Here is a 22692-nt window from a genome sequence, read left to right on the forward strand (position 1 = left end):
ACAAAACTTTGTTGGAATTTTAAAGCGTGTAAAGCGACAGCTGCCATGGGGCGAGGACAGGAAAGCCATTTTGAAACCCAAAAAACTATGCGAACAATTTTAATGTAAAATGGCAAACGGTGTCGGGCATAATGCTGCTGCTGTTGTTGCTGTTGTTGCTATGGTTGTTTCTGCCGTTATAGCCACACGCAGGCACATCGCACATCGAGACAAAATTTGATTAAATTAAAATTTACTTTAATTAAACAAGCGTCGCAAATGTCTCATTTACGCTTCAATGACATGACAAAACAGATGAGCCAGAGGGACCTGAGCGGAGCGACCCACAAGTATCCCAGTGTCTGGGTGTGTGTGTGTGTGTGTGTGTGTGTGTGGGTGGGTGGGTATTCCAGTGCGGCCTTAATGTTTGCGTGTTTTGTGGTCTACTGACAATTTGTGTCCTTCTACCCCTCCCCCAAAGGGGTCAGGCAGCAGCACAATTTTTGAGTTGGTTCCCCAAAAATTGTTGGCAACATTATAAAGTATGTTTGTTTTTTTGGCTGCGTTGCGAAGCACAGAAACTGCAATTACATATATTAAATGCTCGTCCGCCCAGAAGTATGCTAACCATTTGTGGCAGCCTTTCGGCCCGAAAGGGTTGAGTGGGACTGGGCGGGGGGCTCACGGGGGGCTGCCATTAGGCGGCACATAAGCCTCGCTTAAGTCCAACTAATTAGCCCAAATTTGTTAGCAGGCTACGCAGCCACCTGATAAGTGGGCAGAAAACGAGACTAATGCAGGGTAGGGCGGTGCATGCTGGAGCCAGGGTAGACAGCACAAAGGTGGAAGGTGTTTGGGGTTGCTTTTTGGACGTGAAGTTCTTGCAGGTCCCTGCAAGTATAGGCTTCTAAAAATGCCTCAAACCCAAATTCATAGGGTCCCCTCTGTAATTCAAAAGAAAGGTCCTCCGACCTTGTACAGGGTACACGCCGGTTCTGCTCCACTTCCGATCACGTTCCGTTCCAGGGTGGGGCTGGGCTGTACTCCCATAAAGACTTAACTCTGCTGCATTTAGCGCTAAGCGAATGCACGACCACAAAAGTTTTTCGGGGGGTGTTCGGGTGTGCGGGTGTGGCAGTGGCAGTGGCAGTGGCAACTGGCAAACTGCAACGGCAGCTCGGATGCTGGTGCGGCTGCAGCTGCTGCTGCTGCTGCCAAGTGTTGCAAGTGTGTTGGTGTTGCCAGTTGTTGTTCAGGTTGTTGTTCTGGTGTTGCTCGGTCTGCTGCTGTGCTTGTTTCTGGCACTTTATTGGGGAGGGGCCGCCGCCCCTCGGAATCCCCTCGCCAGACGGGGGCTATTATTTGATGTTATTTATGAGTTGCAGACGTTAAGACATGAATTGCCGAAACACACACTGGCGAAAACACCCACTCACCTGCTGCCACACGGCACCACAGCCACATTAGATATGCAATGTTATTTTCATTTCACAGCAAAAGTTTCCCCTGGCTGGCGGTGTGGCAATTAGAGGAAAGTGTTAAGGACGCCGCCACCGCCGCCACCGCCGCCGCTTTCATTAGAAGCGACTTGAAGCAGAGTTTCCATTTCCATTTTTTGGCAGCCTGACGAGCTGCCATTAGGATACACCAACGTCCCTCCGCCCCGCACTGAGCGAAATCTAAATGTGCATTAAGCTGCAAGCAGAATGAGCAACTTTTGTGTGGGCTGCGTCTCGGATTGCGTCTTTGGCTGTGGGCTGCTAAGCCGGACGGACCCGTCCAAGTTTTTACAGCAGGGCGCTCGTGCATGTCGCCGGCGATCCTCGCCAGCTACCACTGCTGCTGGCTGCTGGCTGCCACAGACACTGCCGCTGCCACTGCCACTGCCGCAGGCATAAATCACGTGCACAGCGCTCACAAGAAAGTTTTGATTTGTGAAATCAAAAGCCATTTGCCGAGCTGCAATCAGCACAAACATTGTATGCAGCAGCGGCAGCGGCAGCGGCAGCGGCAGCGGCAGCATCGGACCCGAGAAGAAGGAAGGAAACTTTTGCTTTTTGGCACTCGTCAGATATGGATGCCATCACCACCAGCCAACAAGGCTGCACCGAGGATACACCAGCAGCGGTGGTGAGGTCTTGGAGGCGAAAGTCTTGGTCCTGCAAGTTTTTCTTGTTGCGAAAGTTTTTAATAGTTTGTTGGCGCTTTCGCTGATTTGCTGCAAAGCAAAGTTTTCTTTTTCCTTTCCTCCAGCATCTCTCTGCACCCTGGAGCTGCAGTCCGGTGCGGCAAGGTGGCCTTAAAGTATGCATCGCAATGCTTTGGCATGCTAAATTTCAATGGAGTCCCTAATGAAGAGGCAGCTGTCCAGCTCCCAATACGCAAGTGGGTTGCCCAAACATGTCATCTGCTGCTGGGACTCTACGATGTTGTGGGAGGGCACTCCCTCACTCTTGCTCTCGGGTTTGTCCTCTACTTTGCATGTTTTCGGCATTCAGTAGAAGAGTATGGGTACATGGTATTGCTGCAGATCAAACCTCTGAGAATGCTCTCCGAGATAAACAGACTAACCAACACAATACAGATACCTGATTCAGCCTGAATTCATTCTGGTTTTACTGCAACCCATTGTCATTGCCCCACTTTCAGCTCTTTTTAAATCCTAGCAAAGGATACTTTCAAGTCGGACGGCCCCACTAAAGTGTTCCGAGTGGTTTTTCTTGTGTCTTCTATCTTCTTTTATCTGCGAGTGGCTACGACGTGTCCGCAATAATCTGGCCGCACTGCGCTGCCCCCGAAGTATGCTAAAACCATGGGAATATGTGTCAGGCGTGGCTGGAGAAAGCCGAAGGAATTTGTCACAGTTTGTAGGCTGCAGCAGCAGCAGCAGCAGAAGCAGAAGCAGAAGCATCCGCACTAAAGGAGCGACTAAAATAATCAAGCGAGGCATGTGCCAACTGCGACAAAGTGTGCCATGCCACGCCGCACCAAAATGAAGAAAGTTCGCGCTCTTTCCGGCATTCTGCTCGACTTCCTTTTCCCTGGCCACAGCACTGCGAAAAAGTCGTAGAAAAGTAGTTTAACTCCAACTTTTAGCTGCTCCGGCCTGACATAATTCTCGGAAAGTGAGCGCGGCGCCAGCTCTGGCGCTGAATGATATATCCCAGCTCTAGTAATAAATTTTCCCCCAGCCATGCCACAAAGTGTGCTCGAGATTGTCTTCTTTCCTATGGGTGTGTGCCCCTCACCAAAAAAGGTTTCCATATGCTAAAAGGAGGGCCGATAGGGATGCCCATTAAAGTTGCATTTCCATTTGCATTTCGCTGCTGCAGCGGATAATTTGTGTGACAAGTTGGTATTCAGAAAGTGCTTTAGCTGGTCAGATTCCATTGGTCTAGAAAATGCTGAAGCTCCTAGGTTTTTGCTTATCACTTTCACTAGCAGGTGGTTCAGGCCCTGAGGTCTATCACCAGAATCCATACACATCCTGACTGTCATGGAATCTAAAACTTTAAGCCCTGTACATTGGTTTAGAGATATGTATCTCCGAATTGAATACATGATTCGCTTCGAATCAGTTATGAATAGTTTCACAAAAATCTATAACAATTTCCATTTATTTCTGTTGCACAAAAATTCTGTGAAATCCCTGCGATACAGAGTCGTACCAACGTTTGACGCTCAACTCATAAAAATTGCATATGAATAATACTATGAGCATTTGAATGGACATTCATTTCACTTTAGCCTGTTGCCGTTGCCGTTGACCTTCATTTAACATTCACAATCCGCATTCGCCTGGCAACCGATTAAAGCCGCAAAACTGCAATTTTCCGGGACCAATGCAGTCGGAGCCACGCCCCAAAGTGCTGTGTGTGGTGGCCAAGTTCAAGCCAATGTCTGGCGGCGCCTCCAGCACGTGCTGCCCAGATTCATCTCCGTCAACGGCAGGATTCTCAGTCGGAGAAATCAGCAGCTCAGCTCGCTCGCTCGCCAGCCATTTCTCTCCATTTAAATGGAGGGGAGAAAAAATTGTGCAAAATTTGTAACCGAGGCGTTTTGTTTGCTCTCGTTTGCTTTGGTCACGGATGCCAGACTTGGAGCCAGTCCCGCTCCCGCTCCCGGTCCCGTCGCCTGACTTTGCTTGCCAGTCAAGTCAAGTAAACATGATATGCGGGGTCTAATTTTTTCCCTTTTTTATACACTAAAAGGGGGTATATGTTGTCCAAAAGCCATGGCGATTTTACAAAATATACATGAGAGTATTCTGGAATTGTATCTTTTATGTGTGATCTATCAGTATGGAACAAATACCAAACTCTTAATGTAAGTCGAAACTGCTATGAAACTATGAGAATTATAGCCACAATCGGATTAAAATTCATGTGAGAAAATCTGTAATTCTGATGATCCTGTGAGAGCATATAAGCTTCGGCCAGACGTAGTGCGGATTTGTATATTTTTTAGCCATCATCTCACCCTTGCCCTGCCTGTGGTTCCGTCTCTGTCTGTCTGGGGGGTTGCACAATATTTTACATTTTCATGCATGACGCGTTTAATCACGTGATGCATATGATTTTTAGCCAGCCCTGGTCGGTATGGTGGAGCAGGGATGGGACGCAGCACTCCTCGCATATACTCAAGCATACAATTCCATCAGCATGAATTATGTTTTGCATACTTTCAGGCGATACATATATGTGTGTGTGTACGTGTGTGTATATATGCGCTTTGCTTGTTTTGCGTTTAGGTCTTTGCCGCTGTCTGGCGCATTCTTGTAGCCCTTGATATGCCCTCGGCAGTCGCCTTTCATCTCGCCCCCCCACACACACACTCGTGGCGAACCTGCTCTCAGCGTCTTTTTTTCGGTGGTTGTGTGGGTGATGTTAGCGGGTGGTGGTGTTGGCGGTAGTGCCCACTCAAAAGTTGTGGATTAGAGCGTGTAATTTTACTAAAAAGCGCCACCGAGCCGCACTTTATGCACCCCCAGCGAGCGGTTGTTGCCATATTCTAAGTGTTTTCTGGTTTTGTCGCTCCTAATTCCCCTCGCAGGACCCGACCCCGAGATGGCTCACATGTAATTTATGTGCTTAACTTTCACACTCGGCTGGCCAGCACTGGCACTGGCACTGGCACAGGCACAGGCACAGTCGCCGAAAAATCGTCATACAAATATGCACTCTCAAACAGTTTCACACTTTGGCGCCCCTAAACCGAAAAACAGCTGAAAATGAAAGCGTCCAGCCATACGTACAAGTACTCCTACTGCCACTCCCACTCGTATATGGGCAGACCAGAAATATATATTCAAGTGAATATTTATGAGCGACGAAAGCAGCATTTGTCCCTTACATTTTCAGTTTATTGTGAAAGCCATTGTGGTTGGTTGGTCTTCTGGCTGTTGTAATTCCGGAGCAACAGTCTCGGCCATCGTCAACATTCTGGCCGCCTTTGGTGGCTCGTCCTCATCGCTGTCAGCATTTCCGGGGCTGATGAGTTTATGCTTGGGGGCCATATTACTTTATCCCAGAACCTCCCTAGCCACTGCCCTGTGGTTGTGCCCCACACAAACACAAACACAGGCAAACACAAACACAGCCACACACAGGGAAACGCTCATTCATGACTGTCATGAGTTTTCCGCAATTGATGGTCTAATTATGCCGCCAACACTAAATTTCATGACTCTGCTGGTCGGTCGGACCAGCCAGCACGCAGACGAAGGGGCTGTCTGCAGCGATGCTGACGGCAGCAGGGAGGGGAGGAGGGATGGCGGCGGAGGCCAGCTTGTAATTTAATGGAAAAACATTTTGCCCCACATATAGCGAGGGGTCGGCGAGGAGGAGCAGGAGGGACATGCTTGTATCCCCCAAAGCTGAGTGTCACTTTACAGTTTGACAGCCACTGGCATGGCTTGGGGACGCTTTCAGCTGGGATTTATTAAAGCCAGCGACTCACATGTGACAGCTTGTGGAGGCAAACAACCTGGGGGCTTGAGCAGACTCCCCGCACGATAGATGCGCATAGATATACCCATGTTATTGAAACATATTGACTTGGATAAAGAGTTTTTAGGTTTTTGGGTCTCTCCACTATTGTGTACACTCGTACACAATCTGTATTTATCTCAGGGTCAACTTCTCCCAGATGCTTCTCTGACGAGCCAAATTTGCACTCACCTGAGAGCCGGTATCTGGCTGCGATTGAGAACTCTGTATGGTAATTAGCCGTATACCGAAATGTTCACACCCCATAATATTTGCATATTAATGGGCATATATAATTAACCCCAATAATTAATGCCAGAAAACAGGAAACCTAATGAAATGCCAAAATATAAACAGCCAAATTCTCTGTCCCCTGCTCCGTCTCTCTATCGCTGTATCGCCGTATCGCCGTATCTCTCTGACAGTCTTAATGAGAATCAATGGCTCCAGAGAATTTCCGATGTGTGTTTGGTGTTTGAGTTAATGCCCGACTTGAGGCTTTTAGTTCCTAGTTGGAGTTTGACGTGGAAGGTTCCAGTGGAAGGCACTAATAAGCCTTTAAATATGTATCCAAATTGGCTCGTTCTGCCCCACTTGGCGCTGGGCTGCCTCTGGCTCTGCCTGCCCCTGGCCGGGGGGCAAATGTTTGAACAGCAGTTGACAAAGTAGGTCGTCGTCGCCAAGTCTCTCTGTGTCTGTGTCTCTCTCTGAAGCGGGTCAATCTATTGAGCAAACTATGTGTGTATTTACTTGCAGTTTGCTTAACTCTAACCGCGTAGGAGGTGCTGCCACGGGCTTGACCATTCAGCGCCTGCCCTCTCAGATGGTAGAGCCGGGGCGGCTGCAACAGCATCTCCAGGAAATCACGGGCAGCGAGGAGTTGGCGCCATTGTTGCTGGAGTTACTGGGCCAAAGTGGGCCAAGTTGGCAGGGCCAGCAGCCAGGCTTCATGGCAGCCACCAATCAACCACAGCAGCAACAGCAGCAACAGCAGCAACACTTTTTTTTGTATGAAAACTCTCAGGCCGCGGGGCAAACGAGTCAACAACCTCAAATATTGCCAGGGTTCAATGGCGTCAATGTGCATCCTGCATCGCAACAACAGGGGCAACAGCTATTCAGAGCGCCAAAGCCAATTCAGGCTGAACAACAACAACAACAACAACTAGAACAACAGCAATACCCCGAAACCGAGCCAAAAATCGTTAGGGCGCCGCCTGTGGCAGCCGTTGTGGCGCCAGGATCCGCCTACACTGCCACCTCCTTCCAGAATCCCAGCCTGCAGCACTTGAGGCCTGCTGGCACTCAGCCGGTGTAAGTAAACACTGCAAACTACCAACTATAATCCATTATTTGCATTAAACAATGCATTTTAATTAGCTCATCCCCATCGCCGGCAACTGCAGCGCCAGCAAGTAGCAGCCATCCATCCACTTGCAGTGGCATGAACATGCCCTGCCCCAACTATCAGACGACCCCCCTGTTGAGTGCCACGGCGCTCAAGGCGACAGCTGGTTAAGTTTTTAATTAAATCGCTGGCATAATTAATAAAGATGCGCATAGACAGTAAAGAAAGTGTTGCATACTTCCGGGCTGCTCGATCGTACGTGCCCCTCCCCTGAACGAGTGTGTATAAAGAGTGGCAGAGTGTGTGCCTGTGCCTGTGCCTGTGTATGGGTGCGTTCGAGCGAGCGTGCATGTGCGCTCATGCAATTTTCATCTAAATGACAACTGCATCTGTGGCAGACTCAGAGGAAGTACAGGAGAGTCGACTTGGGCAGGTTCTGTGGGGTTCCGTATGGGATAATCTTTTCTTTTCCTGAAAAACGATAATGAAAGGGATTGAAAGAGTACATAGAACGTTGCTAGAAAAAGGCATGACAGGCATATCTAGTGGGTTTCAAAAAATGAATCACTCTTAAGCTCTTTAAACATTTATGAAAAAATGAATCGAATTGCTCCTTTTTTGTGTCTTTTATTCAACGAGTTAGCTGTTCCCACCCCTAGAAGACCATTCGTGTGTGGCTCTATTCCTAAACAAAAACTTCGTGAACAATATGTGACTTATCTGCCGTCGTGGTGCTGCTGTACAGTGAACCTACCCCCAGATCCTAATCCCATCCCCTGCCAGCCCAGCCTGTCCAGGCTGTCACAGAGCGTCAGCATAAAAGTAAAACATGCAACTAAAAACAATTTCTAAAAATATATAAAACATAAAGCACGAAAAACCGCACAGAACACTTCATGCTGAGTGCGACTCGCAAATTGTTCTGCCTCTGCTCTGTGCGAGTGAGTTGCCACCACAGGCACAACAGCAAAAACAAAGGCAAAAAGAAGGAAAATAATAAATAAAAATCCACAAAATGTATGTGGCAATGCGTTGAGTCTGCGGCTGAGTGCCGCGGCAAGTGTTCGAGCAGGAAAATGAAAGTGCTGAAGTGTTGCCCATTGTTTTGTGTCAACGCCGAGCCGGCAGGCGCTGGCGGGCGGGCGGCCGGGCGGGCGGTCTAGGCATTGGCCAGACGAGGGCCACCACGCGATGATTGCCACAAGTTGACGACACGGATAGTCTGCAGTCTGCAGTCGCTAACATAGGTGTTAGATAGAGTCTGGGAGTGTTGCCCCAGGTGAGGGGTAAGACCAGGTAATGAATTTTTAAAGAATGGTTTGAACCTTCGTTCCCACTAAACACCCAATACTTATTTGATCTAGTTCACATTTCGATCACATTTTATATCAAATATGTACAACAAAAATTCTCTCGTATTTTCGGAATTGCAATTGCACTTCAACTAAAAGGCGTTCCAGCAATTGGATTCGGATTCCCGCTGGTTAATTGGACGCATGGTAAGTACCTCTAAGCATATCCGAGTCCTGGGCCTGGTCCTGGTTCTCGTTGACGTGGCCCGCTTAAACTCGATGCCTCGCCGGCTCCTGCTCCGTTTTCGGTCCTGGTTCTGGGTCTCCTTGTTGACATTGCCACTTTGGTAGACATTTTATGGGTCTCTAATTTCATGCACGCCTAGTCAGGGAGCGTCGCTAATTAAATTCTAAACATTCGCCAGCATTTCAATGCTGGAAACACTAAAAAATGTTTTATATGGCAACAAATCCCACCCCACTCCGGGTAGCCCCTTTTTTCAAGCTGAACCCTATTCTGTATCCAATCTCCAGGGTGAGACCCCATCCGCAGCCCCAGCCAAGGGTGCTGTAATTGCAGATCCTGGACTCCATACACGCCCCTATGCAAATGCGACAAAGCTGCTCCTGCTCCTGCTCCTGCTCCTGCTCCTGCTACTGGTCCTTCTTGTGGGTCTTCTCTTTGTAGCCATCTGCAAGCTCATCTCATCTCGCGCTGACGGCTTTTGAACTGCCTTCGTTTCGTTTGTTGTTGGCCATGTCGTAGTCTAAATTAACCGTTTCGTTACGTCAGCTCCGACTGCTGTCTTTGTGCGTTGACAGTGGCTGATGCTGCTGAATGCTGCTGGATGCTGCTGTTGTTGCCCCAATTGTTGTTGCCGCTGCTCTTGTTTAGTTGCAAGTTTGTATGAGGCAGTCGTGCGTGCCCGGGCGCCTGGCAATTGGAGCAATCAGCCAGCTCCTGCACAGCCCCCTGCCATTCCATTCCCCCACCCAGCGTCAGACAGCGTCAATCCCCCAGCACCAGCACCAGCACTCAGCCGCACTCCATTCGGCTGAGTTCAGTTCAGGCTCGAGTCGACAGTTGGCTTTGTCTTGTCAGCTGGTCCCGGGCACCACCACCCTGATTGGCATTTACAATTAGCGAGCGAGTAAACAGAGCTCTCGGAGAGAGCATCGTGTAGCCCGGTCTAAGGACTCGAATGTTCATCTAACAAGATTGGAAATTCAGTTTTCGGGTTTCTCAAAGTTGAAAGCTTCATTCGAGCATGCACGCTTAGGTCATAGTTTCTTTGAAAGTTACACTTCGAATACTGGATTTATTTGTATCAGAACTTGCTTATGGTTAATCCCCACGAAATTATATACTGCCAGCAGAAAAGAAAGGAGGGTCTGAAAGCTAATAAGCTAATAATGTTGCAGCAAACGTTGTTGTTTGCCAAATTAGCATAATGCCAATGAGCTTTGCGCCTGAAAGTATGCAGAGGTTTTTCCATGGCTGCACCAACATGCACTTTATGTGTGTGTGTGTGTGTGCATTTGTGGCACTGGAATAATGTACTCTTAATTTGTTATGCGTGTGATTAATGATCCGGGCACAGCGATAACTTTGACTCATTACACCTGCTGATTTATTGCTGTCAACGGGCGGTCCGAGCACACACAGGCACCAACCAGCACACTCAATCACATTTACTTTCCCCCACACACATGCATATTCCATGGAAATGAATTTTGAATTTTGCCACTTTCGCTTAATCATTGCGCAATTAGCCTGGCATTGTCAGGGGCTTTGCATTGATTTATTTCGACTGGTTTGCTGGCCCTAAGATTTCAGCACTGCGTCCGCTTTTCCCCGCATTTCCAATTCCATTTCAGCTGACGTACATATATTTCTGCCAATTTTCACTATTGAAACCTGACATCAAAGTATTCCAAGCTGTTGCTGAACATTTTTCAATTAATTATGCTTTATTGCTTCGTGGTGCTTGCTGTGTTTCCCTCTTCCTCCTCCTCCTCCTCCTCCTCCTCCTCCTCGGTCTCTGTCGCTGTCGCTGTCTTTTGCATTTCCACTGTTTGCTGTTTTCCATTTTAATTTTTGCCCGATTGTTTGTTGCTGTTGTTGCTTTTTTCGGTCTTTCGCAAGTGTGAAGATTAAGAGGCATCGATGGAAATGCAAGTAATTAATGGCTGGCAGAGTGGCCGTCCCGCCTGCGCTAATGACCCATATTATGAGGTTATTACGAGGAGTACCCTCACAGCCTCCCCGACAGTGTTTGAGTGTGAGTTTTTGTGAGTGAGAAAGAGCGAGTGTGAGTGCGATTGCAACTGCATTTCTGATGACATTTCGTATGTGTTAAGTAATTGCTGTAAGGGCTGGAGTCGATGCGGAGTCGGTCACACGGGAGTGAGGCGTGACACGGCATAAGATTCGACTGGGGCTCCGCTGTAACTGCAGTTAATTGAAGTCTATTTGGATTGATGGATGGTCTGGCAATGGGAATGCCTTGCTTGCCTCCGAAAGTGCATTTTAATTAGGGTCTGCAGCAGATCAGACGCAAGGCATTTGCTTGCAACAAGTTGAAATAGGATTGATGGGGTTTGCTTGGGGGTTTGTGATCTTTTCTCTCACTCTGTTTGCCTTACATTTACTTTCAATAATCCTCCAATAACCGCCCCGCAGATGGACCCACAACCTTACCATATAGTGGTGTTCCTGCTGCTGTATACATTGATGTTGGCCTCCTTTCTGCGGCCACAGATGAACATCGTTATAGCCGTTGACTCGCAATTCTTTAGTGCCAATTATGCTGCCGTGGTGGGTCTCACCTTTAGGCTCAATCTGTTCATGGTGGTGGCAGCTTTGCCAATCAGCATCTTGACTGTCATTGCCCTGGCGAAGTGGAACGAGGCAACAAATCATCCGACGGCCTCGCGCTCCTTTGTGTCGTTCGTGGTGGGCCTGTACGTGGCCCTGCTGCTCGCCAACTTCGCCGCCAATGGCGTGGTAATGCAGAACATCCTCGGCAGGTTCCAGCACCCCCCACTAGCGTCCTGGCTCATGTACAGAGATCTGCTCCTCTCCTTTTTGGAATATCTTGTGGCTAATATCCAGAGCGTCTTCACCCGCCAATCGGTACAGAGGCCCGAGCTAGTGTACGTTCTACATTAGTTGCATTTGTTTACTTATGTATTACCCGCCTAAATTTGTATTTATTGATGTATGGAACGCTATGAAGTGTTTTTTCGGGGCAGAAATGTCTGTATGTCTGTGTCTGCCCTTCTGGGCAGAGTACCCCATATAAGTTGAAACTTACTGGACTCTGGTCTACGATGTGTGGCCGAGGCAGAGCACACACAATGGGGGGAGGCAGCCGAGGTGCGGGGCTTGTTGCGGTCGAGTTGCATATTAGATTTAATGCGATTTGCATTTGCTTGGCTTGGGGCCTGCCTGCCTACATCGATAATGAGGCGACACTTCCCTTGGTTGGGGTTGGCTGCAGCATCCATGCAGCACCCATAGAGGCATGCAACATTTGTCTAGGCAACCGCAGGGCAACGTGGCCGGGGGCCAGCAGCACGTCTGGCGGGTAAGTAATTTTGCGGTTGTATTTTGGGGCACGTTGCTTTGAGGCTTTCGACTCCATCATCCTCCACATTGCCGCTGCTGCGGCCTGGGCCTCGGCAAATAGTTGAGCTGCTCAAACAGTCCAGGGGGGGCAGGGGGGGACAGGGGCGCGGGGGGACTGCGAATCTGTATCTGGCCCACGAAATAATTGAAATATTATGCCAGGCTTAAGCCAAAGTAAACAATTTTTGATGCTCCTGCCCCTTCCCCCCTACAGATATCTCTTCTGGATTGTATTCCGACGTAAATTCCCAGCAAATACAAAAAAATTTATTTTCTCTGGCTGCTCACAAAACATGTCTTTGATCTCGAAAAACATGTGCCCAAAAAACAGCAAAAATTAAAAACGGGCCAATTTACACACAAAAGGGAAAACGCAAAAAAAATAAAATACAAAAATAAAGCAGCACAAAAATGTACAAAAAAAAAAAATTAAGCAATAAAAGTTGTGTTGTAAATATCCATATGCAAAATACAAATCACAAACAAATTAAACGAAACGAAACGAAATGTTCGAGTAAGTGCTTAAAACAATGCCAAATGAGTTCTGGCCCTGCTCTGGCCGGGGAGTACAGTACATGTTTGGGAAATATTTCCCCAAAAAAAATGCCAGAGAAATTCCAGAGGTATCTGGCGATGACAACGGGTTTTCCCCGGGACACTAAAACTTATTTATGCCTTTGCCGCATTTTTGCCGATGGGGTGGCTGTGGGTGGCTCTCATCGGCATTCCATGATCATTTATAACTGAACAGCGGGAAATAAACCTCCAGATTAAGAGCTGTAAATAAGGTCTGGCAGCGACAGTCCAAGGTAAGCCTCATGAATGTCTCTTCTGGCACTCATCTTTCTCGCAGAGACCTGATTTATTAGCCTTGACTTCTTGACTTCAAATGAGCAAAGATTCGGAAAAAAAAATGGTTAGAAGGAGTATTTGAGAAAATCTAAAAGAAGGTGGAATTTTTGGTTGATTTATTAGAGTTTTTAGCGCTTAAAATGTTCCGAAATACCAGGCGGGTAGGGCTTTTAGATGGACAACACATGATTCACAAAATACAGCTGTAGAACTTTTGCAACTGTAGTCATACTATAATATCTGAGATGGGTATCTGTTAGGAGAGAGTGGAGTCTCCAGCTACTGAGCGCTGGCTTAGATTTCCCCAAGTCGTATCTCAAGTGATCGTTAAAAGCCCCCAATTAAAAGAGACCACTTTAATGTGTGTTCCAATTTTGGTTTCGGGCTTATCCCCGCTACCAGTTTGGATCTCATCTCTCACTGCGATCAGTCGGGGTGAGGCCTGGAATTTCCCTGAAGGGGGAAGTGTTATTGAACCTGCCCGCAGGATTATCAGTGCCGTGGCTCGAGTGACAATAAAATGACAGATATTGAAATGTCAGATCATTGGAAGCCAATAAAGCTGCATGATTGATGTGCCAATTTGTAATATGCCGATTATCATGTCCCTGCCCAAATCGGCTGCTTAATTACACACGGCATACGCAGGCATACCCTGCCTGGGCCTGGGCAAAAGTTCACTGGTACAATGGCAGGGCAATTAATATTTTTATTAGCGTTTAATTTGGATTAATTGCTCCATGAATCATCCAATCAAATGTGTGTCAAAACAAGGGCTCCAGTCCCATAGTCCAGTCGCTGAAATGGAATCCAGAAGCGCAGAACGTGTGTCTCCGTCCGTTCAGGAATTTGCATTTCTTCTGTTGACGCAATCACAGGACTGCCCCGTCTCCTTCCATTCCATCCCCATTCTGGCTGGAGATGTTCCTGACCTGTGCTGCTGCTCCACGTCTTGTGGAGAGATGGGGATGTGGATGTGGATGTGGATGTGCCTGACCTGGACTGACGTCGCCGCGTGTGTCACTCACTCCAAGTGACAGTCTCTCCCGCAGTCAGGGGCAGCGGATTCGCTTGACGCTCTGCTGGAAATCAAAATTCTCGAAACCGGATTCGGGGAGATATGGGTATCGCATCCCAAGCAAAACAAAACAAAACAAAACAAATCAAACGAAATGAAATGAAATTCTTTCGCCTGAAATTTGCTTTAAATACAAAATCGCCGAGCTCAGAACATTAGACAGGTTTAAGAGCTCGAATTAAGCACAGCCCCAAGGAACATTGACTGGACATAAAGCCAGTAGCAATACGAACAGAAGTGCAAAGCCAATTAAGGGAATTCAAATTATATAAGTTCTACAACAACTGAAGTCTCAATTAAGTCTCAACAATGACCATCACAAATCCCACGCAAAAGGTAGGCATACACAGACACAGCCATCTCCCAGCCAGACGGACCCTGACAGATCTATTCCCTCAGATAATGCTCACCTGCTGCTGCCTGGGCCTGCTCCTGACCCTCACCGAGGCACTGCCCCGCTACAGTCGGCGCGGAGACCTCCGACCCGCGGCGAGTGACTCCAGCTTCGCCTATGCCCCCAGGCCCCAGGAGCCGATGACACTGACAGGAAACTACAACCTCATCATGCCGGACTACTACGATCACAATCCGGCCGCCTCCATGCAGCTGCAGAACTTTGCCAACTTCTACGACGCCCAGGTGAGCCCGGGCTCCGATTTGGGCATGGAAGAGTCCCAGTTCCTGGCCAGCACGCCCGTCAGGGCGCCACAGCCTCTGTCGGCGGACGAGATACGCATCCGCCAGCAGGTGCCATCGGTGGACATTGGACGCGAGAAGAAGTCGCTGCTCAAGCTGAAGAAGGGCAGCACCCAGCCCCGAGGATCCGACTACCAGGATTGGGACCAGTTCGACTACGATCTCTACAGCGTCAATCCTGGCGACAGCAAGAAGTACAAACACGACGCCTAGGTCGATGATCGCTCTGAATCGGAGTTGGAATCGGGATCGACTTTTTATGAATTTGTTGCTGTGTTTTTGTTTTCTGTTTGTTAAGCGCCAAAATAAATTATTTATTTATTGTAAACTGCATTTGGTTTTTGCCAATTTTGGCGGCGTCTCGATGGAAGAATGCGGCTCGAGCAAGTTTTTTGATACCTCCTTAAAGCGGGTAGCATGACACATGGAGCACAGAAGATAGTTCCATATGAGAACTTACTTCGGATATCCAAAGTTGATTCTATCAATATGGGTATCCTATCCGAATCTATCTATCCGAATAGGATAGGGCAGGGTATTCTACGGTTCGGTGGTTCGCTAGCCTTTGTTTTTCGCAACCATCTAATGGTCCGGCACAATTTGTCTAATTGCCCCTGCCATTAGCAAGCATTCGCTTAATGACCAAACCCGGCCCGTGGAACAGCAAATCAAACACGAGGAATTTCCAGGAGCATTTCATTTTATTGCTGGTCGAGCAGAATCCGCCTCAGCTCCTCGACCCGTTCCGGCGAGGGCTCAAAGAACTCGCTGTCCACCTGGACTTCCTTGTGCCTCGACAGGCGACGCGGCGGGGGACGAGCCGCATGATACCTGGCCCGAGCAGCTGCCTGCGCCTCCGGATTCCCCTTGCCTTTGTTGCGGCAGTTGCGGCGTGCAAACGGCTGTCGCCGCTGGGCAGGCACTACTCCACCCGCGCGCACCTTGAGACGTTGCTCCCTGGGACGAGGCTCCTCTGTCAGCTGCTGGAGCTCTTCATCTGGTGCCTCGTACGGGTAGCCAGCTTCTGGGTTGATAGCCGAGTGGGCTAACATCACACCTAGCACTACCATCTATGGGCCAGAGACAGAGTGGTTAAGCATTTGACGTCATTGTCAAGGGGAAAACGAGTTCCGTGTTCTGAACGGAGATTACCAGTAGAGTTAGCAGCAAACTCGTCTTCATCGCTGTATCGCTGTGAATGTCTCGCTTCGGGGTCCACGGACTGACTAACTCTTATGGCCTGCCCTTAGAACCGATTATGAAATCTGTGGTATTATTATGCTACTGTCCAGAGAGAGAGAACGGCGAGAGAAACCGGTTTGTTTGCGTGCTCTCATCTGGATTTATCGATTTGATTAGCATAGATTGTGATTAGCATAGATTGTCTTTAAGAACTGAGAACTATAGAGAAATCATTGGGGAATCACTGCCTTTAGAGTCGGAAAATACTGCACACTGAAAAAAATAAGACAGACGTATGCTTAGGTTTTATTGGTGCTGCACTGCACTGATAATTCATCTGGAAGGTATGGAATAAGTTCTTAAAATCAGAGCTTAAAACAGAGTTCCGTAGACGCAGAGAGTTCCCCGCATCTTGCCATTGACAATCCATGTGCTGTAAAAGGCATAGTCGCCACTGGGAAGAGGTAACACGTCGCTGAGTTGTGTGTTCACGAACTGAGTCGGAAGCTGCTCCACCCAAACGTCGTGCTGCAAGGATATCATATACTACATATAGCATTAGGTATCTTGTGGAACTCACATCGTAGGGACACTTGTGATAGGCATTCGAGTAGTTCTTTAGCACTCCATCAAAAAAGTTCACCATGGGATTGCGGCTTTTTTTCTTATTCATGTACTTGCACACATCCAAGGTGACGTTCATAGTGATTGGTATGTAGCCCTTGAAGCGCCTCAAAATTTGCAGATCTGCCTACGAACGGAGACACCATTAGCCTTGGACAATGCGGATAAAGTACAGTACTTACCAATACCTCCCTAATGGGTAACTCATGCAGGGTAGTCCTCACGGACATGTACTTGAAGGTCCGATTCACGGCCTTGATGTGACAGTAATCGAAGTCGAAGAACTTTTTGTCAATCGAATTGCACTTGATGTTGGTGAACTCGAACAGGGAATTTATCTGGCGATGCACAAAACACTGAAGTAACAGCCAAAGGATTCGATATTATGGAAGTTACCTCCGTCACACAAGTTGCAAGAATAAAAGGCACCATCCAAACAATATAGTGAACGCGCATTTTGATACCGTAATGAACCAACCCCAACTGATATCGTTCTCTAAGTATTACAAACTATAACTAAATATCAATTGCTTTGAGATTTAATGTACCATTAATATTGTTGTTCGCTGGTCTAGAACTTTTTTTAATGACGGTCTGATCAGACGAAAATCATTAACTCATACCTCATTTAGCAGATTTAAATAATTGATTCTATTTTTAGGTATAATAGAAAGTAGGTTGCAAAAATGGTTTCAGAAATGTTTTGATAGGTTTTATTGAAATAAAAACGAATGCAAGCCAGACTTTGCAATGTTTGACAGCATTTGTAAACATTTTGAAGATCATAAATCTACTCTTTAGGTTTTCGCATGCTCTCCCCCATTTTTTCGCGCAGTGCATTGAGTCCACTGTTAATTTTTGTATGGGTGATTAGCATACGACAGGCAGAGACCCATTGGCAATCGCATATTAAAAAGCCACGGGGGCAGAGATGAGGCAACAGCCAACCGGTTGATCAATAACATGATGTCGCCTCAATCAGCTGGAGCTGGGGAGCCCCCGGAGCATTGTCTACCTTTGGGCTGTTGAAACAAATCGCGGAATCGGTTAGGAATGGGACTCGCTCACTTTATTTACATTGAAAAATGTGTTCAACTAACAATAACAATTATTAAATCTAGATTTGAATTTGGGCTGGGGTTCAGTTGAAGGGATGCCTTTCGATCAGCTCCTCCTTCCGCTCATAGGTGCGCCTGTTCCTAGGCCTCAGCTGGCCCTGGCCGTTCTGCACGGTTCCTGGGGGCACATAGATCGCGGGACTCTTGGTGCATCCCTCGATATGGGCATGGGCCACGGCGCGTATGTCCTGCAGCAGCTGCTTGTGTCCCGGATCCACTTGTCCTGGACTCAAGATCTGTTGCTGGCACTGTCCATTGGGCTGGCAGTTGGTCACGTAACGCTGGTACTCCCTGGTGTCCCCGGGCGCCGTCTGCTTGTAGTCGTAGCCATCCAGCGACGCGCTCTCCGACTGGGCTACCTGGTCGCCCTTTCGCGGTGCCGGCTCTGTGAGACCCGTGCTGGTCAGCAGTTTGTTCAGCACCGCAGTAGGCGGCACACCGGAGCCGTGGCCCGCATCCAGCACCTGCTGCCCCGAGGGAAGGGTGACCGTTGCGTAGGGATGGGGGTTGGCGAAGTACAGTCTCTGTGGCGCCAGGTTCTGCGGTTGTGGCAAGTACTGGGCCGCGGGCTGAGGTACTCCCTGGTACTGGGCGATGGCTTGGGTTGGAGGCTGAGGTTGAGCTTGAGGCTGGTAATAGTTGAGTGGTGCTGGTGGCGCCGGTGGAGCCAGTGCCTGAGTGCTGAGAGGAGCGGCTAGGGCTGAAGAAAATTGCTGATAGCTTCCGCTGCCCAGCAAAGGATTTCTGTAGGTCGAATAGTGCAGCTGCGGCTGCTGCACGGGCTGGGGTGCCAGATACTGCATATTCAGCTGGGGTGCCACATATTGCTGCTGCTGATGGGCCACATATTGCTGCTGCTGGAACTGTTGCTGCGGTGCCACATATTGCTGCTGCTGCTGCTGCTGCTGTGGGCCCTGGTATCCATAGCCGAGCTGGTTCTGCTGTCCCCTCTGCGCCCTCACGACCACAGTCTGGTGGTTCTCATAGACACTCGGAGCCAGGTGGGACTCCAGAGCGTAGGTGCGACTGTTGGGGCCCAGGGTTTGGACCACATATTTGGCAGGCTGCTGGTGACGCGCTGACACCTCGCTGAAGGGGACTTGCGGCCGCTGGTAGTGATATTCCTGCGATCGCACCGTGGCGGCCAGGGCCAGCTAAGGTGCAAAATATACTCGTATTAATTCGATACACTCCGATACTCTGCTCGGTATAAGTTACGCACCATCGACAGTAACAGCCACGGATGGGAAGTCATCTTCGAATGGCACTTTTTGGAGCACTTTACGTGTTGTTTGCGGGTCGCCGACTCGCAGCTAAATGAGCTGTGGCAGGGGCAGGCCCCAGCAAAAGGCAGTTGGACCCCGCCGGACGCGCGAAGAAGATCACTCGAAAACTTGTTTCTTCGACTGGCTTTGGGCTTTGTTTCGTTGCAACAGTTTGAACATTTCATAATAATTTCTTTTTCCCTTTCGGTAAACGCTTTGTCTCCGCATCTCTATTTGCTCATTAATATACCGCAGCAGCGGAGGGTATTTTGGGTTTCCACGAAAGTCTATGCGTGTCAAGACTTTCCACAGACCGCCTTGGGTTCACATAGATATTGTTATATATGCTATTGGATCAGTCTTGGTCAATGCTGTTTAATATGATCCAGCAGAAGGAAGGGTATCAGTGGATCGCTGGTCTGTCTCTGCTGTTTGTTTATATGTCTGCCAGTGCCTCTTGAGCGTTCATTTGACTATCACTCACGCAAAATTTGTGTCATTATTAAAGTGCCAGCCAACTCTTTCCTCGCTTTATGGGACCATGAAACCGTAGACTTGGCCTTTCCACTCTTACCTCTTCAGTGGAGTTGGAGCTGGAGCTGCGTTTAATTTAATTAAATTTGCTTTGCATGATTTTGTGGCTTTCTGCATAGCGAGTGGACGTAGACTGGGGAAAAAGTAAAAGTATATAGATGCTCATAGCTCATAGCTCATCTGTATGTACACGTGTTCGGCAAATGACTTGGCTAACGCTCATCAAATTCGCATGAATGTTTGGCGTTTCTTCGGATAGCTATGGATTTGGATTGAGGGTGCGGTTTTGATTGCCCGACGAGCCATATGCGATATAAATATTATTGTTAATGTGTGGAATGGGATGATATTACGTGAGTTTTGTATCGAACGAAATGCGAGTTTAATTGCCTTATCTTTTGATTTATTAAGCAGAGAGACGGGACCATATTTTGTCTTGTGTTGCAACTGCATTTGATGGGCCTAATCATGGCTGTATTATTGCCTATAATTTAACACATGATCGTCGCTAAGCACATGCAAATGTATGCATGAATAACCAATGAAGGGAAGTGATTGATTGACCCACCATAGGCCAGGACAGAGCAGAGCAGAGCAGAGCAGGGAAGCTGTAACGATGAATTAGCGGGGCTAACAAACGCACAATAGGTGTATCAGCTTTTGCTGTCGCTGTCATTGTTCTGGGCTGGCACTCGGTCTGCTACTATATCCGGACTGGGTAACGATTCCTTCTATGCACATCTGCTCCCTGCTCCCAGATCCCTGCCACGCGGGCAGACGTCAATCAAAGACGCGCCATGTTAAATGCACTTGACTGCCACTTGACACAGCAAATGTTGCTGGCGTAGTCGTTCCCGTTGATGTTGCCCCGGCGTCGCACAAAACATCTTGCCAGGCCAACTGCCAACACTTGACATTCACAATGAGGGGCAGCAGCAGCAGCAGGAGAAGGGACACGGCAAGGGACAGGAACAGAAGCTGAGCCGGGGCCAGGGCGCACGCATAAAACGCGGCCTGGCCTCCAATTGCGCTGTCAGAGATGGAGATGCGAATGCAGATGCAGCTGGAGATGCGGTGGCTTATCACAGCATGTCACACACACACACACACACACACACACTCACACACACATCAGCACACGACTGCAGAGAGCGAGAGAGAAGTGGCCAACGCTGCGTATACGCAATCTGGTGCATTGGAGTGGGCCGGAGGCGGAGTGTGGGTACGTCTGTGAGTTGTCTGTCTTTATGCTGGCCCTCTCGCCCTTCCCCCGTCCCCCGCCAGACCGTTTGCATTCATTGCTGTCTCAGGGCATGGCATTCAGGGTTATGAGCTGCATGCAACCTCCAATGCGATAGAGCACGTGCATCGTGCAACGCAGTTGCAAGTGCAGTTCAGTGTGTGTGCAGTTTGTGCCCTCGTGTTGTTTGTATGCCTTCAGTTTATTCCTTCCTTTCCACTTGTTTCAGCGCATCTAAAGCGTCATTTTAGACACCTTTTTGTGTGTGTAGGCCCGGGCTGGCCTTTCAACGCCTGTAGCTGCCTTTTTTGCATACTTTTTGGCTTTAGTTTGAGGGCTTCTGGTGAAAGGGATCCGCTTAATTAGGCACACCTGCCAGGGCAGTGGCAAATTAGTCTCACCCAGGTTGAATGACCTTTGTGCTGCCACCCCATTCCATCCCGTGCAGGTGGGGCACAGCTTAGCTTTAAGCCAAGTACTTGGCCCTGTCCCGGGCCTGTCCTGGCCAGGGCGTCAGCCAGCAAACAATGCAACAACAAATAAAACCTGCAGCAGAAACTGCCACAAAAAAACGAACAAAAATCAATTGCATAATGGCGCATGTGTTGCGCAGAACAGTGGCAGCAACAGCAACAGCGGCAGCGTAGGCAGCAGCATCGCAAATTTGCAACTCTTTTTCCATTTGCACGTTGCAAGACACAGCAAAAAAACAAAAAAATACAAATTCAACCACCACTTCAGCCGTCTTGCAGCAGCGATTTTAGCCATATTTTCTTTTTCTTTTTTAACTGTCGCAAAGAAATGGAGTGAGAGGGGGTACAGATGGAGGGGGCAAGAGTAAAGAGAAGGGTAGACATGTGTGTGTGTGTGTGTGTGTGTGTGGCAGCTTTTGTTTGCACCCGCATGGGGAAGCCATTTAAGTGCGGCTTCTTGAGAAAATTGCAGCCAGAGCGGATACAGAAAGAGCCAGTGAGACAGAGACATAGCGAGAGAGAGATGGAGATAGATATAGAGAGGCAGACAGAGATGTGGAGCGTCACTAACGAGCAACGAACGTCCTCTGTCTCAGTGCCGTGTCCGCCTCAAACCTGCCCATAATTAACAGCAGCAGCAGGAGGAGCAGCAGGACGAGCAGGAGTCATAGGAACAGACGAGTGCTTAGCTCCCCTGTGGGGCCTATCATTTGTTGCAACGAACAGCAAAAAGCAGTGCCCCCCAAACGAAGGGGCGGCATGCAGCGGCAGCAGCGAAACCTGGTCGGTGCAAAAGCCGTTGGCTTGTTGGACGACTCAAGCGCCTTAATAGGCTTAGCAGCGAGTCAACTATCACAACAGGACCGATAAAAGTTAGAAGCCTCCGCACTCTGCACGGTTCGTCAGTCCAGCATTATGCCGGGATACTTTTATATATGTATCTGCCACACGTGGGGGCACATGGAAAACTTTACTTTACCTATATGATATGATATGATATGATATGCTCTCTCATGCCCCAGATGCCGCAGTCGAAGCCCAAGCTGAGGCTTTGTCAACGCATGCCACATGGAATATTTATGGGGGATAGGGACAGGGGCTGGCTGGGGATGTGCCACTGTTTATGGCACGTTTATGCCGGAGCCAGCTCTCATTATGTGCATGCCACCGCAAGTACGTGCCCCGGCCAGCCCATAACCAGACCATACATACTCTCTCCTACACAGCCCCTAATTCAGACTCCAGTTCCAGTTCCAGTCTCAGACTTACTTCCTCCTCCCTCCAGAGTGCGAAGGGGCGGTGCTGCCTTTGTTGTGTAATTTTCTTTTGATTAAAGTTTTTCTATTCTTTACTAACTTCTGTGTTTTTCGTTTTGGGCCTATTCACAGTGATG

At 48.6% G+C, this 22692-nt stretch overlaps 5 protein-coding genes across 7 annotated transcripts; 2 read left to right on the forward strand and 3 right to left on the reverse strand.

The window, feature by feature from the left end:
- The first annotated feature begins 6530 nt into the window (after nt 1–6530).
- LOC6588286 (mediator of RNA polymerase II transcription subunit 15) lies at nt 6531–7519 on the forward strand. Its single transcript, XM_002013748.2, has 3 exons — nt 6531–6631; nt 6723–7280; nt 7347–7519. The coding sequence occupies exons 1-3, from the start codon at nt 6531–6533 to the stop codon at nt 7483–7485; spliced, it is 798 nt and encodes a 265-aa protein (XP_002013784.1). The 3' UTR covers nt 7486–7519.
- Nucleotides 7520–8736: 1217 nt separating this feature from the next.
- On the forward strand, nt 8737–15158 carry LOC6588251. Of its 3 annotated transcripts, none has more exons than XM_002013749.2 (2): nt 8737–8813; nt 11290–11835. In XM_002013749.2, the coding sequence occupies exons 1-2, from the start codon at nt 8811–8813 to the stop codon at nt 11776–11778; spliced, it is 492 nt and encodes a 163-aa protein (XP_002013785.2). In that variant the 5' UTR covers nt 8737–8810; the 3' UTR covers nt 11779–11835. The 3 variants fall into 3 exon arrangements, with proteins under 3 accessions (XP_002013785.2, XP_002013786.2, XP_026850753.1); XM_002013750.2 differs by lacking the exon at nt 11290–11835 and adding an exon at nt 14567–15158 and having other exon boundaries at nt 8801–8813; XM_026994952.1 differs by lacking the exons at nt 8737–8813; nt 11290–11835 and adding exons at nt 14331–14503; nt 14567–15158.
- Nucleotides 15159–15555: 397 nt separating this feature from the next.
- Nucleotides 15556–16065, reverse strand: LOC6588243. The gene is made up of 2 exons (XM_002013751.2): nt 16016–16065; nt 15556–15933 (listed from the first exon to the last, which is right to left on the reverse strand). The coding sequence occupies exons 1-2, from the start codon at nt 16043–16045 to the stop codon at nt 15565–15567; spliced, it is 399 nt and encodes a 132-aa protein (XP_002013787.1). The 5' UTR covers nt 16046–16065; the 3' UTR covers nt 15556–15564.
- A 352-nt stretch (nt 16066–16417) lies between these two features.
- Nucleotides 16418–17125, reverse strand: LOC6588283. The gene is made up of 4 exons (XM_026986422.1): nt 17099–17125; nt 16852–17007; nt 16626–16796; nt 16418–16573 (listed from the first exon to the last, which is right to left on the reverse strand). Exons 1-4 carry the CDS (start codon nt 17123–17125, stop codon nt 16418–16420), a joined length of 510 nt encoding a protein of 169 aa, XP_026842223.1.
- Nucleotides 17126–17809: 684 nt separating this feature from the next.
- Nucleotides 17810–19042, reverse strand: LOC6588292 (tyrosine-protein phosphatase non-receptor type 23). The gene is made up of 3 exons (XM_026986481.1): nt 19010–19042; nt 18744–18941; nt 17810–18596 (listed from the first exon to the last, which is right to left on the reverse strand). The coding sequence occupies exons 1-3, from the start codon at nt 19040–19042 to the stop codon at nt 17811–17813; spliced, it is 1017 nt and encodes a 338-aa protein (XP_026842282.1). The 3' UTR covers nt 17810.
- Nucleotides 19043–22692: the final 3650 nt, after the last annotated feature.

Source organism: Drosophila persimilis, unplaced genomic scaffold (genome assembly GCF_003286085.1).
Source record: "Drosophila persimilis strain 14011-0111.01,24,50 unplaced genomic scaffold, DperRS2 tig00000000-arrow-pilon, whole genome shotgun sequence".
Lineage (NCBI taxonomy): Eukaryota > Metazoa > Arthropoda > Insecta > Diptera > Drosophilidae > Drosophila > Drosophila persimilis.

Bases quoted from the DNA above. Each gene is read 5' to 3' on its own strand.
- LOC6588286 (XM_002013748.2), top strand. From the start codon at position 6,531: ATGTATCCAAATTGGCTCGTTCTGCCCCACTTGGCGCTGGGCTGCCTC. The intron at 6,632-6,722 runs GTAGGTCGTCGT...ATTTACTTGCAG, and splicing joins TTTGAACAGCAGTTGACAAA to TTTGCTTAACTCTAACCGCG. The intron at 7,281-7,346 runs GTAAGTAAACAC...CATTTTAATTAG, and splicing joins CCTGCTGGCACTCAGCCGGT to CTCATCCCCATCGCCGGCAA.
- LOC6588251 (XM_026994952.1), top strand. From the start codon at position 14,477: ATGACCATCACAAATCCCACGCAAAAG. The intron at 14,504-14,566 runs GTAGGCATACAC...CTATTCCCTCAG, and splicing joins TCACAAATCCCACGCAAAAG to ATAATGCTCACCTGCTGCTG.
- LOC6588243 (XM_002013751.2), bottom strand. From the start codon at position 16,045: ATGAAGACGAGTTTGCTGCTAACTCTACTG. The intron at 15,934-16,015 runs GTAATCTCCGTT...TCTGGCCCATAG, and splicing joins GTTTGCTGCTAACTCTACTG to ATGGTAGTGCTAGGTGTGAT.
- LOC6588283 (XM_026986422.1), bottom strand. From the start codon at position 17,125: ATGCGCGTTCACTATATTGTTTGGATG. The intron at 17,008-17,098 runs GTGCCTTTTATT...GTGCATCGCCAG, and splicing joins TTCACTATATTGTTTGGATG to ATAAATTCCCTGTTCGAGTT. The intron at 16,797-16,851 runs GTAAGTACTGTA...CTCCGTTCGTAG, and splicing joins TACCCATTAGGGAGGTATTG to GCAGATCTGCAAATTTTGAG.
- LOC6588292 (XM_026986481.1), bottom strand. From the start codon at position 19,042: ATGACTTCCCATCCGTGGCTGTTACTGTCGATG. The intron at 18,942-19,009 runs GTGCGTAACTTA...TTTGCACCTTAG, and splicing joins CGTGGCTGTTACTGTCGATG to CTGGCCCTGGCCGCCACGGT. The intron at 18,597-18,743 runs GCGCAGAGGGGA...GTGGCACCCCAG, and splicing joins ACCAGACTGTGGTCGTGAGG to CTGAATATGCAGTATCTGGC.